Consider the following 16,084-nt stretch of genomic DNA (forward strand, 5'->3'; position numbering starts at 1 on the left):
ATAGAATTAAACAGAAACATAAGGAAATGCAGTTTTAGAAGGAAATCATTGACTTCTTGGGCAGAAAAAAAGGCAAAATAATAGCAAATGGCATCTGACTTCTGTTAGGACGTACAGCCTCTGCAAATTACAGCCCAAATAAATAAGAGCCATTGTCCTGCTTTACAATACAAGATACATATTCTATTATCATCTGAGAAGGGTGATCATCCTTATCTCTGTGGGAAAATGTCTTCTTTTGATGGGCCATAACTGATAAGGGTGATCATCCTTATCTCTGTGGGAAGTATCTTCTGTTAATGGGCCATTCAGTCCTACTGTATAACTGATAAGATTACATCATCCCATTGGGAGATGCTCCAGCCAGGAGGACGAGCCAAGCCTTTCCTACCTAGATAAAAACTGAGGTTTAGAACGCCAAAGGCAGCCTTTTTCCACTGGATTCCAGAGGAAGAACCAGGTTTTTTCCACATCATCACTGGACCCTTTGGAGGAAAACTGCACCAGCACCCTGACTGACAGGGTATCAGGTTGTATTCTGACTCTGTCAGTGTTTTTTTTTTTTTTATTTTTTTATTATTATTGCATGTATTTTGTTTTTTTCTCTTCCCTATTAAAAATTGTATTACTGACTTGAAGTCTCAATGGTTTTGCTTTTCAAACCAGTACAGCCATCCAAAAGGCTAATCAATGTCATCTGATGGAGTGAACTTAATTCAGGATTGCCTCTTTAGTTTCTCACTGTAATACAATTTAGAAAAAAAGAAGTGGCAAATTAAATATATATGGGGCATTGGCAGAACTTTCCAATAGCTATAGAACATAAAAGAGGAGGATAAAGCAATATACAATTAACAAGGCAAGTATGTAGAAGGCAAAGGGAAAATGCAACAAATAGTCCATAGCACCACAACAGGGCTGCCACACAGCAGCTGCCCGAGTCTGCCAAATTCCAAAGGGAAGACTAGAGAAAAACAAGCCCATGGAGATAGAGCACCCCACAGGAGAGATGCATGTCCTGTAAATAATTTCACTACTGTAAGATGGACTCTCAACTTATGGTGACCAGTTCCTGAGTTGCTAAGTCTGACCATGTGAATTCAACAGTACTCCTTTTACAGAGATTACCCACAAATATTTGAAAGGACTGAGAAAAAAGCACTGAGCAAAAATTATTTATTTTTATTTTATGTATTTAATTACTTCTTTTTTCCTCCTCATTCCCTTTCCTTCTGATATTGCTGAAACATCTCTTTTTTAATAGCAGAAAGGTGCTAAGCAATCCAGCTCGGAAAATTTTTACTAATGATAAAAAATATCCTAAAAATAGCATAAATACTTGAAAATATAGTATGATTAAAATTAAAATTAGGGAATATTTTTTTGCTTCACTTGATATAGAATAATTACTTGTCTACAAATACAAATTCTTTCAGCATAAAGCAAATACAATGCATCACCATGTGAGATGGCTCCCCCACGTACATGATACTGTAATAATTAGGGCATTCTCCATAGCTGAGGGAGAACAGATTCAGTTTCCTCATATGCCTAAGGACCCTGGAACTTTTTGCAGAGCAACACAATCAGAGGATGTAGGCTACTTTGGGTGGGTGGCTGTGACCGTTTACCTGAAACTGCTAAATTTTATATAAAAAGTTCAAGTCTCATATCAGCAGGAAGGCACATTCATATGCAGGTAGCTGTTGCTGCCACAAAGCTGAGAGACGTCAGTCAGTTGGTTCCCTGCTCCCACAGCTAAGTAGGTGTTTTCTACCAGCTAGTCATTGTACTAGCAGACAGGTATATCATGGGAAAACATGACATGGCAAGGTCAGGCATGGGATATGCTGTTTGCCAAGTGGACATGACCTAGAGCAGCCTAAGGACATGAAGAAATTCTGTCTACAGAAGCAAGATTCCCAGGCTTTCCTTTTTGACTCCCTTTCCCATCTCCACTGAGAGCATCTACAGCCCAGCTTGCCATCAGTCTGAGGGCAGATTTTTTTTACCAGGCAATTCATTCATTGTTCCCTGACAAGAGGGAAGATTAATAAGGTAACAGTACTGCTTCAGAGAAGAAATGGGACTTAAATATAGTGCTGACCAAATGGTCTTTTCATTCCAGACACTGGATGCATAGAGATTGCCCCTCCCTTCCCTCTCCTTCAGCCTGGGCACATACAACCCATCCTGCACAAGGTCACCTGCAGGGGGGGGTCCTTCCTGCTGGACCGTGAAGCATTGACAGAGAAGGACACCCATTTGTTCAGCTGTCAGTGATGCCACAGTAGCAAACCCAGCATTAATTACATATAATTATAGCCATGCTAGGACAGAAACCTCTGTTGCATATGAAACACTTAAAGGAAATTAAGCATACAATACAGGGAATCAGAAATGAGAGCTTGGGGTCACAGGCAAAATTAAAATACAGTATCTTGATTTTAAAAAAGAAAAAAAATCAATCATCAGGCTTTCCCAAGGTATTTCACCTCTAATTGCAGAGTGAATTGTGTTTACTTAACTGCTCATGCTCTTGACTGTCTCTCAGGAAATGAATCATGATTATACTACATAAAATTCAGTTTTGGACTTTCTTATGATCTCACAGGACTGGATTCCACACTTTAAGACAAATAGGTAAAAAAAAAAAGACTTAACTCTGAAAGATATCTGCTCATTGTATAGAAAAGAAAAATATTCTGTTCAAATACACACTGTGTATCCTCCAGATCCTGTTTCCACAGCTGAAGTGGAAACCAAAGGAAAGGCCAAATATGCTAAAGGTAAAATTAAAGCTGTTTCACATTCAGATTAACATTGGTCAAGGGCTATGTATGCTGTAATCTTGGGTGCCTAAAATCATATTATGTCACATACAGATTTTACACACAGAAAGATCTTGGTTTTTTTTCATAATGTGTATGCATAATTCTGGAATGCTCAATTCTAACTATTGTAAAGGTGCTCAAAATTGATCAAAAATGAAGTATAAGTGAAAAATTACTCAGACTTTTGTCTCAAATGTTGTCATCATTGAAGCAAAATGAGGAACTACATGCAGCATTTATGAATCAAGAACAATTTATCAGAACAAGATGGGAATTTGAGTGAAGATAGACATAACAAATGAAACACCACAGGAACTAAATAAAATTCTAAAGCTTTCTGGCAAAGCACTGTGTTTTAAAAGCCAACCTCCCAAATATATTGTTCATACTCACTTACTTGAAAATGACAGACCTTATTCTTGGATCATCTTTTGTCAAAATGGCTTTACAAGTGGAGCACCAATAATTGGGTAGAGCATCTCTATGTAGCAGGATTGCTGGGTACTGTGGTTGTTACATCAGTATTAACTGATCTTCCATCTGGTGGATGGAATATCATGGGACAACTACGTCTTCTCATGTACGACTGTTGTATGGTCTCTTGAAGAAGTGCGACTTAGTAGAGGCTTGCAGCAATGACGAATTATGATTATGACATTCCTGGTTCTAGGAATTGGCAAAGTACAAACTCAGTTTAAGTGTGAACTGGTACATTATTCACTGAATTCTTCCGGGGTGGCTATGCTACAGTTCCAAAGTGATTCTAGATGTTATGGTACACATATGCTGAGACACAGCCATGTTGCCTTCTCATCAAACTCCTCTAAGCCCATTAAGCACCATTCCCCGACTAGCTTCGCCCTAAAAAAAGATAATGCAGAAACTAAAGAAAATTCACTCAGAAACAGAGGAGACCAAGCCAGTGGTAGAAACATAACCTTCCTTCATGAGGTCAAATAGATTTATTGTGATTAAGCACTACAATACTGCATATATCAATAAAAAAACCCTCTATAGTATATATAAATTATTCCTTTTATTCAGTAATTCTCTTTCTGATTTCATTTTTTTAAAATATCCATTACAGCTTTGGTACAGTGTGATTTTATTATATTTTTAAATACTTTTAGCTTCACAAACTCACACAAAGTACAAAACTAATCCGAATTGGGGATATTACAATCTACACAGTGGTGTTCAGTGGTAGGAAAAAATCTTACCTCGATGAATTCATGTCACTAGCTAAGCTATAAAGGCATACCTAGTAGACATGACAAAAATATGCACCATTAACCAGCAAATATTTTATTTCCAAATTAATTTTACTTTTCTTTTTTTTTTTACAGGTTTTTCCAGCAGCACGTCACTTGAGCATAGTCAGTACTCGTGTCCTCATCTGATTATTCTCTTGTGTTCCTCTTCATTTGAAGGCCATGATTTATTTGTCAAATAATGCACCTCTATCCTCATGAATCTAAGCCATAGAGTCAGTACTTGACCTGCCACCCTGCATTGTTTATGCTTGCACAGTTTGTCCTGCAGCTGGCAGAAATAACTGGAACGTTATTGGAGGGGCAGTGTGGGGCAATCAACCGGAGATTGTTCTGTGGGGCAGGAGGCATGACATTACAGTAGACAGGCATTCCATTAGCTGCAATTGTTCCTTGACCTGATTGATTAGGTAGCAAAATTGGTTGTTGATACGATTGTTGCAGCAATCCCTGAGAACCCTGGGTCATTGGCACCTAGGTAGGAATACGAAAAGACGTAGGGACAAAAAGATAAGAATCACTAAGCTAGTTAAAGTAGGTTCCCAGTATCCCTATATTCCTTCCAGCTGAATTTGAGTATACCGTATGTTCTGTCAAAATGTGCTATTTTCTGCTGCTCATAATTCTTCTCATCTCTGAGGACTTTTTATGTTACAGAAAGTTTTAAAGAGAATTCTCTCTGCTTTTAGGCCTAGAAAGTGTCTATGTTATGACATAGAAGACTATGCATTACTGGGATCAGTGCAAACAGAAGACTTGACCCTGGTATGTCTAGGCCATCAAAACAGTCTAAACCTTTAACTTGATCATTAATCTTTAAAACACATTTTCAATAGCGTAATTCTGAAGATTTAAGGGGAAAATTCTACCCATAAGCAATTCCCCCATTTCCATTTGTGTCACTGAGGGAAAGAAGAATGCAAAGAAGCTGAGGGGAAAGGAAAATGACTGCTTAATCAGTGCAGTCTATTAAAATGAATTAGATGTCATTTAGTTTCTTAACTTTCCAGAGGGACCAGTAAGAAGTGTAAGCACAGGCCACCTTTCACATGTGCTTGGCATAACTCATGGAAACTAGGTATAAACATGGGGAAATAAGTCTGGGTAACTTACAGACTTGGTAAAAATCAAGCCACTGCCTTCCCTCTCCCCAGAAACCCAATAAACAATAATCCATCTGGCTACAGCTTGTTATGGAAGACATGGTGAGATCCTTGGCAGGAGTCTCCACAGATGAGTAATTTTTAACTGGATCAGGTACAGCCCTGAACTTCATTAATGGAGTACTGCACTGGCAAAAAAAGAGAAGAAATGAACAATGTTCTTATATTTTTTAAAATTAATTTTCTTCACAGGAAGAAGTCTAATTCCTTTGTTCTTTGTGACATTACCCTCACTGCAGATTGCAATAAACAGTTCATCTGAAGCATTCTGAAATCATAATGAAAATCAGGAGTACTAAGACCATGTAAGTAAGAAGCAAAGAAACTGATTTGACTTAGAAGTGCACTCATCAGAAAGCTTCCTGCCACACACTATCCAAATAAAGTTATAAGAGCACTGTGTGATGCAAAAACTTAATTCAATTAAGCATTCTCCAAGAAAAGAAGTCTTTCCTTACAGCTCCTAAATACCTGATAAGATGACATGCCTGGATACTGAACCATCATGCCTTGCACCTGATTTCCCTGTTGATTATTGATCGGGTTCTGGCTTTGGGGCGGTTGCTGCATTCCCATGAGACCCTGGAACCCCTGCTGCTGGTTCGGCAGGACAGGCTGGTAACCTGGAAGAAGAAAGAGGTCTTCAAATACCCTGTTGCTTGTAGAGGCAAAATTACAACAGTTGAAAGGTACAGCAAATGATCCCATAATTTATACCCGCATTAGTCAAAAAGTAACTTGTTCCTGCAGAAATGTTACTGGAAATGAAAACTGAAGTGCAATAAACAAATGCCATGAGCTGGCAGGCTGACCTGAGTGGATGGCATGCTTTTGTTATGCTTTTTAACACTGTGGCAGAGACCACCCGGAGGAATGTCTGACTGCAGCACAGGCCTGTAAAGCCCTAAAGAGACACAGGGTGCTACTGTCTTTTCCCTATTTCCTCACTGGCAAAACTCCCAACAACTTAAAGGACATCAGCATTTGGCCTTCATGGTCTAACTTAACAATTTCTTTCAGGTCAAATTTCTTAACTTACCGTCTTACCTTCCTTGTAATGCAACTCCCTAGCATGATATAAACAGAGAAGCCTTTATTTAATCAAGAAAAGCATCTCTACACACACTGGCTCTCACTTGCAAGGTTTTAAAATCTAATTAGAGCATATTAAGGGTCATTATCCACTGTACTATTTTAATGTGTGTCAAAGCAGGAAAATAATAGATTAGGAAGTATCTTCCCCATTGCTTGGTAGGAACACTGGTAACATACCAGTGCCTGCACAAGGATGAAAAGCTGATGCTTCTGTTTTAACGTGTGACTAACTCTGTGTTCGAAGTCACCACAAAACTGCAATTTTTCTGCTGGGATGGCTCCTCTAGGACTAACGGAGAAATGGGCAAAGACTGGATGATCTAGAGAGCCAAGCCACTAATGAAGCAGCAGTGTGGATGGGAAGGCAAGCACAAATAAAAAATTGCTCAGCATCAATGCAATTTTGCCTGGGAATGAGCCTAGACAGATTGAACTGGGTGGCTGGGTGATGCTGATATGCAGAAATTAAGAACTTTGCAGAAAAAGCAGAAAAGGAAAGATGCAGAAAGATCCTGCCCTTGAAAAATGTGGCCAAACATAGGTATTATAAATCTATGAATAATTTCTCCATATCACATTCTGTGTTCTTCAGCACCCATATTTTTAACATGCAGTTATACAGTGCACTATGAACTCTGTAGTGATGGTTTTACAATAAGCATATTTCAAACAAAAAAGATCTACCAGAAAGAGCAACTCTGTGTCAACTTTCTATGAAAAAATTGTGTCACGACTGCTCAATTTATATTCGTGAATACAGTACCTGCTTCAATATACTTCACAAAGTGAAAACCATAATCTGGATATTTCTTCATTATGTAAGAGAAATAAGGTAACAAATGTCTCTGTTTCTGCTGGTCTATTGTCAGTTGATAGCTTTCCTTCTAAAGCTGTTTTTATGCCAGGGAAATGTTGAGCTTTCTGGCCAAGTATTTGGCATTAAAGATGCCATTCCAGAGATTAATGTCTCCAGTCAACTGAGCAAAATAAAAAAAATAATTCCATGAGTGATTAACTTGGCTAGGATATAGCATTAAACATCTCCCAAACTCACCAAATACACTGAGATTTCTTCTTTTCCTATGCCGAAATGCTGTCAGCATATTTTAGTTATAAAAATTACCAACATCTGAACTCCTGCAACTGAGTTTACAGAAAGCTTATACAGCAATAATAAAATTACAAATTCTCTTCTGCTCCAGTACACCAATTATGGGGGGGAGGGTATAAAGAATAGGAAGGAGGACTGGAAGTTTAAGTAGAGTGGTGTCAACTGACAGCAGAAGCAGCAATACGAAATTAATATCCTGTCACCTCTGGTTGTTAAAGTTAAGTCTCAGATGTGTAAAGAACCATAGATGGATAGTGAACCATGGATAAAGTTACACTTTTGGGGAATATAATCCAAAACTGGATTTAGGCTCAGAGAACTGGATTGTAATGCACTGGCACAGGGTGGCAGACTGATGCTCTACAGAGACAGACAGATACTAGTAGGGTCAAGGAGAAAGCAGCCCTTCTGTTATCTCTAGTAGACATGATTGCATTAACATTACTTTTCTGAGACTATTGCTAATGCCCTGCTGTGTGTTTGAATACACAGTTCTCTCTTCACCTAATCTTTGTGTTCCATGTTCTCCAAATATGACAGATTTATGACTCAGTGCAGACACGACTATCAAACTGAAACAAAAAAACATGGAAAAGCTGAAGTAGCTACCCTTGTAACAAACATATAGGAGTGATCTCCTGGGGGTAGTACAAAAACATAGAGTCATAGAATGGGTTTGATAGGAAGGGACCTTAAAGACCATCTATTTCCAATGACACACACAGACATAAACACTCAGCCCTGAAAATCTCCTCTGTGCTAGCAAGAACTGCTTAGTACATGACATAACCACACCAGGTTTTATGTGCAAAAATATGAAAAGGAGATGGGCTGAAGAGCTGGGGTCCATTGGGCTATGCATTATTATTTTAACAATCTTATTCTAACACTCTTCAAGGACTTTAGCAATTTCTCCTGTCCACAGGACATGCTCCTCACCTCTGTCCCAACCTGCAGAGTACATCAATTACATCCCTGAAAGTGAGAGTAAGACCTTTCCTCTACTAATTGTGTAAGCCTTTTGCAATGCTCTAACCACACAGAAAAGCCTCAATACATATACTTGACATGCACTCTAACAAACTTCCAATTTGATTAGATGAGAGCAAATAGGTTGTATCCTGAATCCTCTTAGACTTTAAGGGAAAATAAGTCACTTTTTTGTCCAGAATATTTAATGCCCTGACTTGTAAGTAGAAATGGGAATATTTAAGACATTTACTAGCCTGTGTCTATATTTGCAAAGATGCTGGCTGTCATCTCTTCCCTACTTAATATTTATGGTTTTTTTTTTAAATGATCAGTACTCTTTGGAATTAATTGAAGCTGTGGATGTCATACTGTGCTGTAGAACCCAGTACAGCATTTAATAAAAATCCAGCATCTTCAAGGTTCTGCATCTCAATAAAGCCACTTCATTTTACCTGACAGCAAAGCCTGACCCTTTATTATGTTAAATACATGAAGAAAGATGCATGTTTGTCCATTCTATTGAACATAAAAATGTGAGAACATATTTGCCAACATTATAGAGGAGGTACAGAATATTAAAAAGTGAATTACTTTTTTAAATCTACAACAAATTTATAAGCAAGAAGAAAAATCTTGTGACAAAAAAAGAAGAGCTTATACCCACTCTGCTAAATGGTTTCTGTTTCAGCACAGATGAAAGTAGAACATTTGGCATTCTAAGTGGAAATCCATTTGGACAAGAAGTTGTTAATATCAGAAACCAGCTGTTCTGAATTTTCTATCACTGCAGCCCAAATTCTTCATGTAATATTTGAAACAGGTCCTCCAGTGTTTACTGGATATTGATATCTTTGTGTGTTTCTGCACTCTGCCCAGGAAAAAGAATGGACGTGGGAGAATTGAGACTATTATCAACCTTTAGCACTGTTTGTGAAACTATACAATTTTTTTTTTTCTTTTTTTTACCCCAGGTACAGACTATCAGAGAAAATTACCTCATTTGTACACACATAGCACAGTCTTAAACTATGCCATACTTTTCATGTGCTATTTACTTTTCAATGGCATGGAAATAATACTGTATTCTCAAAAGCCTTAAAAACTGACTGCAGTGAATGAGAAAGGCATTACTGGGCAGAGGTGGATGTTTTGGAGCTACACAGGTGTAAGGAAAATGAGAACAGGAAGTGGTAACATATTTATGCTGCAATAGTTTTTTTTGCACTTGCTCTTTTACTCATTAGCCTTCATACTACATTAAGAGTAATCCTTAAAAGCCTCTTTACTGTCCCCTGAGAACCTACATATGTGGGTTATTTTCTAGTGAACACAGGACACATCAGATGAACCATCCTATCACTGCAAGCTCCAGGGCCTCTTTACTGCAATTATATCATCCTGCTCTATGTTATCTATATAGCAGCTACAAAGGAGGATTTTTTAAATCAGGGCAAACATGAGTGACATTGCTAAACAACCAGAGGAACAAATTGTGCACAGAAATTCAGTGAATACCTCAGAGGAAGGATGAGCCTTGGATTCCAGCTGAAACTGAAGCGGCCATCATATCATCAAGGTAATTCTCTGTACCTTTACAGCCTGCCTCACCATGCTAAAAGTCATCTAACTTAAACATCCCAGAAGAGAAAGACTGCATGAAAGACCCACAAACGTTTCAATTTCCTAATGAGGCTATGTAGCTCAAAAGACAAAATGCAAAAGTTTTACACCTCTGCCAGTAGTCACACAGAGTTGCAATTAGAGCATGTTTGCTGCTCTCCTGGCCTCAGCATACATTCTTCATGAATGGCACATTCATGTTGGGAGGGGCTATTTCATTGCTCAGTTTAGATTTGAATCATGCGTTACCAATGTTTGGAACATGCGTATCAGCACTGTGGGAAAAGGGTGTCTGACAAGTGCAGGTGAGAGTCCCTGAACTACAAACTTGATTGTACTCTTTCCACTTAAACAGAGTCCTTGCATCCATGCCCATAAACTCATAGTGCTTCTGATGTAGCAGTATTTGAGACCTCACCTGCTCCCTTTTTGCTTTACTCAGTGTAGTGTCACCTAAAATTCAGGTACCTCAGCAACACACTGCAGTGGTTTAGGCAAGCAAAGTCCAAAAGAAAGTCAAAGGGAAACCTTAAGCACAGGTAACTGGGCTGGGTGGAATGCTGCACTGAATCTAGTTGTGCTCCTGCCTGCTCTGCAACTAGTGCAGTGCCTTTCTGGTGCCCTATGCCACTCTCCCTTTCCTTTTCCCTCCTTCCTCCAGTATAGACCAGCTCAACTGTGGCAGCAACTGCCAGGAGCACTGGGAAGAGATTGAATTTGAGCTCACATGGAAAAGCCAAGGAAAACAAGCACCAGCTCTTGGTGTGAACCCTGTGAAGTCCTTGAAAATATTTTAACACCAAATTCTGCACACAGAAGGTGCTTACATTTGCAGAAGACTCCCCAGAACTGTTAAGAGCTGAGAAGCAAGCTGAAAACATGATCCAAAGTCAGGAAGCACACCTCTTCCTGAAAGACTTAATAAGCTCACTTTGCTCAACTTATTCAAAAGATGAAGTATCTGCTAATAGATAGTTGTGCTGGTTTTGGCCAGGGTAGAATTAAATTCCTTTCTAGTAGCTAGGATGGGATTAAGTTTTGGAATAGTGCTGAAAACAGCCTTGATAATTCAGGGAAATTACTGTTGAGCAGTGCTTGCTCAGCACTTTCTGCTTCTCACACCATCCCATATGACAACATTCTTAGCATATAAAGCTGAGGCAAGGAGGGAGTGGGGAATGCTCAGAGTGGGCATTTTTCTTCCTGAGTAACTCTTAGGTGTAAAGGAGCCCTGCTTTCCTGGGGGTGGCTGAACACCTGTCTGCCCATGGGAAGTGGTGAATGGATTCTTTGTTTTGCTTTGCTTGCACACATGGCTTTTGGTTTCCATATTAAACTGCTTATCTCAACCCATGAGTTTGCGCATTTTTAATTTTCTGATTCTCTTCTCTGTGTAGCTGGGGAGAGTGAGTAAGCAGCTGCATGGGGGTGACTTGCTGGCTGGGCTTAAACCATAACAATAGTTCTTGAACAGACCGGAAAAGGGTACAATAAAATTACATGTCTGGAAGATAAACCTAGCACTTTTCAGATTAGAAGTAAAAGTCAAAGTTTAAATAGACACTCTAATTAACAAGGAAGCAATTTACTGAAGGCAATTAGTGGAAGGATATTTATATCACTTAAAACCTCTAAAATGAGGATAGAAATCTTGTTGGAAGATATTAATCAGTTTAAGAAGTAGTTCTGATAACAAAGATTATTAGAATGTGCTCATTGTCCAGTATTAGTCAGACCATTAAATTACATATTCCAGGTTTGAAATACCTAGGAAAATGCTACCCAGTTGGCTCTTAACACTTTTCCTGTCTCACAAGGAAAATGATTAATTTTGCATATGAGACAGGATCCTTTCCCCAGTCACTCCTCTCTTTAATCACATGTTTGCAATGCCACCTCGTTCATTCCACAAGCAGAGTTCACCTGTGCACAGTGGATATTCTAAGGGATATTTCTGGCCTATTTTAGTTTACTTTGCCAAGGCTGGAGTAGTGCTCAGTAGACTTTGTAGACTGAAGAATATAGTTGGTATCTACTCCCACAATTTTACTAGGCTATGTTCTCCTTTATGTTTTGAAATTAGCTATGGGCAAAGTATTAAAGTGGATGGATGTTGCTTTTACTTTATAATAACAAATTTACAATGCCCATGATTAAGTTATAATCACAGAAGAAAAAAATGTATTTGTAGAACAAAAATTCACTCATAGACACATCAGTATATTTGGTAAAATTTTGGACAAGTTTCTTTTTTACCAAAAGCTCTGAGCTGGTCCATCCCAAAGTATTTGCAAAACTGGAAGGAGAAAAAAAACTGAAGCAAGCTGTTCAGCAAGATTGAACACTGTCTTAGAATCACAGAATGGAATCACAGAATTGAATCACAGAATTTCTTAGGGTGGAAAAGACCTCTAAAATCATCAAGTCCACCAATTGGTCTAACAATGCCACATCCACCACTAAACCACGCCGCTAAGCTCCAAAGAACCTTTTGATTCTCAAACAAGCCCTGAAGGTTATCTGTAAAACTGGAGAAAAGACAGCCTAATTAGGGAACCTTGCATAGGACAGTTGGCCAGGTTGTGGGAGCCACAAAACGAGCGAGATCCATTCTGAGCACAAGTGAGAGCAAGAATTTGAAGCAAGTGTTTTTGGCAGCCAGAACAATGCCTTCTTGTTCTAAGGTCCATCAGTCCCTCCTGACTTTGTGTTAGATACTCAAGAAATGGACTGCAACCAGGTGTTTCACTTCCTTCGTGGACATGCACCATCCCTATGTACTGCTTCCTCTAGAGGAGCACTGCTCCAAGGCTCTGTGTTCTTGCTGGATTCTCATGTCCAGGTGTGATGTGTTAGAACTGGGTGCCCAATCACCTGAGGGAAAGGTTTGGGATTTATTTTTGTTATGCAGTTGACCATTATCTGGCAAGTTTCACTGCAAATGACAGACTATTTTAGCCTCACCCCAAGTATCTGCAGTTTGGAAGACTCCCGCAGAAGACACATTAATGTCTCCCTCTCGGTGTTATTTTCTGTGTGAATCTGAAGATTTAAACTGCATCTTGTGCAGCTGGAATTCAAACCACTTTGTAAACCATTTTATAGTTCAAGCTTGGATCTAAAATCCAATGCACACTGTAAAGCAAATCTGCTGCATTCCATATCCATTTCTACTGTGTCTGCTTTCTCTCTGCAATACAGATAAAAATGCCTTGCCCTAGAAACACATCTGAGCTTTACATTCTACTTGAAGACATCACAGATAATTTATGGGTATTAACTGGACACCATGTGAGCTAAAAGGTAAGTACATGATAGATGAATGCTAAAATTCCATGTCTTTCCCCTCAAAACACAAGACCATGCAATTACTTTGTTTTCACACACATACAAAGGGGGAAAAACAAACAAGAATACCTATGACTGAAATAAGGAAATCTTAAGAAGCAACATAAAAGGTATGGAGGTATGAGGTAACATGTAAAACAGCAGCATGTCAAAAACCACAATAGCACACAGACTCGTTTCGCCCACAGAACTCAGCAAGTTCAGACCCTCCAAAAACAAGAGAAGCCTTTTAACACAGGTGACTCAGTTTGGCTTCTTTCATTTCAGGTAAAAGCACATCATACTCCAGCAATACAGCTTGCAGAAGAAACCATGAGTTATTATATTTGTTTTCAAAATTTTAAACTAATGGCATCAATTCTTTCAAGCTGTGCAAGATCAAAACAATTTTTAGCTAATGGCACTCCTGCTACATTCACTGGAAACACATAATACAGAAAATGTATTCCTAAAGTGATTACAATGATAGTGACTCGAATAATTCTCTGCAGAGCTGAGGTTATAAAACTGCAGGATGATGAACTTTGAGTCTTGAAGCATAATTGCTGCCAGAATTGTAGCTCCGAGTCCCTAAATTTGCCATAGCTTTGCAAAAAACATATTCATGTTTCCCAAACCTGGTAACAGAACAATAGCCACATTTGTTGTCAGACTCACACACAAAGAGCTGTATTCAGCTGCATTAAGAAACTCAACAAGATATAAATGCATCAGAGATATGAGCAAGAAAGAAGAGAAAGAAAAAAATCCTGGATAAAAGAAGTTGGACTGTCTTCCCCACCCTTCTTTCTCTCTGTGGTTTACAAAGCTACAAATACCATAAAAGCAATATGGCAAAAAATATCTTCGTACAGCTTCAAAAGAAGAAATAAAACTGGGAAATTCCCTGCAATTTTGAATTATTCCAGAGCTACACTAGAATTTTTTTTTTTTTGTGGATAACTGCTCTGAAATTGCTGATGTGGCAAGTTCCTCTAGACTGCTAGAACAGGATCTACCCAGGTGAACTGCCCTTCCTTGTCCTCTTGCTTTATTCTTGCTCAAAAAGCTCTATGAAACCTTGGTTTTACTTGTTTTGCAACCCCAGTGCCTGGAAGAACCCAAAGCACAGAGCATCTGAAACATGGATAGTTTCATGTGCTGCTAAAGACAATGCTACCAACTGAGGGCACTGCTAACAAAATGGAGGAAAAAAAGGAGAATAACACAACTTCCGTAGCAAAGCAAACCCTCTTGGTCCAAAAGATGTGTAGGATCAGAGCCTCAAAAATATACTTTTTAATTCTGCTTTTCCTATATAAACTAAAACAAGGTACATTTTTACAAAAGCCAAGATAGACTGCTTTTTGCACAGACTTTTCCTTGAGAATAGACACTACATAAAAAGAAATTAGTTCACCTGGAAGGTAGAAAGCCTCCTGTTGGGTTGATTTAAATTATGGCAATGAGAAATTATGGAAGTAACATCACATATCACAGTGTAAAATTTAGCACTTATTACATGTCAAAGAAATATCCATTACCTTTTATCCATTCTTTTACTTTTTTTCTATGATGCTAAGCTCCAACCTGTAAATGAGGAGTTGCATTATCTTTAAAAAAATGTTTATATGCATGCTCTCTGTCCCATGGGTGAAAAAATGTTTTTTTTGCAAAGGGTGCTGAACATTTATTTAGTACCTTCTACTTAGTCATCCAAGCAACTACCTTTAGGGCAAATATGCAAAATGCTGGGTAAACTGAATTTATAAATCACTTAAAGATGCATATCCACTCCTCAGTTACATTCCCACACCTGAAGAGATTTGGTTTAAAACTTGCTGACTTCATTACTGACTAAAAAGGCCCAGACAAGTAAGAGCTGATTAAATACTTTCATTATATACCTAATGAAATCACATACTGTAACATCTTCTGAGACTAAAATTTTAATTAAGGCAGGCTGGCATTTTGGCTTTTTTTGCCCCCCTTATGTTCCAGGGGAACAGCAGGTAAGGTCAAACAAAAAGCTTATGTGATAAAATTGTGTGAGAGACCTCCTGGGAGACCTGGCATTATTAACAAGAACATGAAGAAGGGCACAGTTAAACAGTTCAAAGATAAATGATTGCATTCAGTTTACTTTTTGCTATCCATTGGAGAACATAAGAGAGATGTTACTTGATAAAAAATGTATATAAACAGGCATTGAAAAGGGCTTGAATGGATACAAATACATGAGACTCAGGGGTGGAGAAATGGTTTTCTTCAGCTTAAAATCTGGATTCATTCCTTTACTTCCTTATACAAAGGATTTTCTAATTGTAGGGACAGCTTTAATAACTTGCTACTAGTAAGTGGCTTGATGCTGAAAATAAACCTGTTCTTGCTGAGAACCTAATGGCATGTAATTACATGATGCTTTAGTCACTTATTTTATTTCCTTTCTAATACACATTTATTTTATGTTTTGACACCTTTTAGCACTCTTCCTGCTCTTCAAAAACTATGACAAATATTTCTTGCTCTTCTCCTTGAAGATAAATCTAAAGATAAACAGAGCAGCACCTCTTACAGACATGGTATATAACTCAAAGCTTCTGTAAGATTCAGAAAAGAAAATTCTGTTTTTAAGACAAATCCTTTTATCTCACTTCAGTAAAAAAAAATAAAAAAATAGAGGGAACAGCC

The 16,084-nt window shown here is 38.4% G+C and overlaps 1 protein-coding gene across 15 annotated transcripts in view; it reads right to left on the bottom strand.

The window, feature by feature from the left end:
* Positions 1-4,321: 4,321 nt before the first annotated feature.
* The window catches only part of ARPP21 (cAMP regulated phosphoprotein 21), a 101,990-nt gene continuing 90,227 nt past the window's right edge, over positions 4,322-16,084 (bottom strand). For all 15 annotated transcript variants that reach the window (XM_062497559.1, XM_062497542.1, XM_062497568.1 and 12 more), the window contains 2 exons: positions 5,740-5,891; positions 4,322-4,579 (listed from right to left, as the gene is read on the bottom strand). In XM_062497559.1, coding sequence (XP_062353543.1) covers positions 4,322-4,579; positions 5,740-5,891 — 410 coding nt within the window. The remainder of the gene's footprint in view (positions 4,580-5,739; positions 5,892-16,084) is intronic.

Source organism: Cinclus cinclus, chromosome 1 (genome assembly GCF_963662255.1).
Source record: "Cinclus cinclus chromosome 1, bCinCin1.1, whole genome shotgun sequence".
Lineage (NCBI taxonomy): Eukaryota > Metazoa > Chordata > Aves > Passeriformes > Cinclidae > Cinclus > Cinclus cinclus.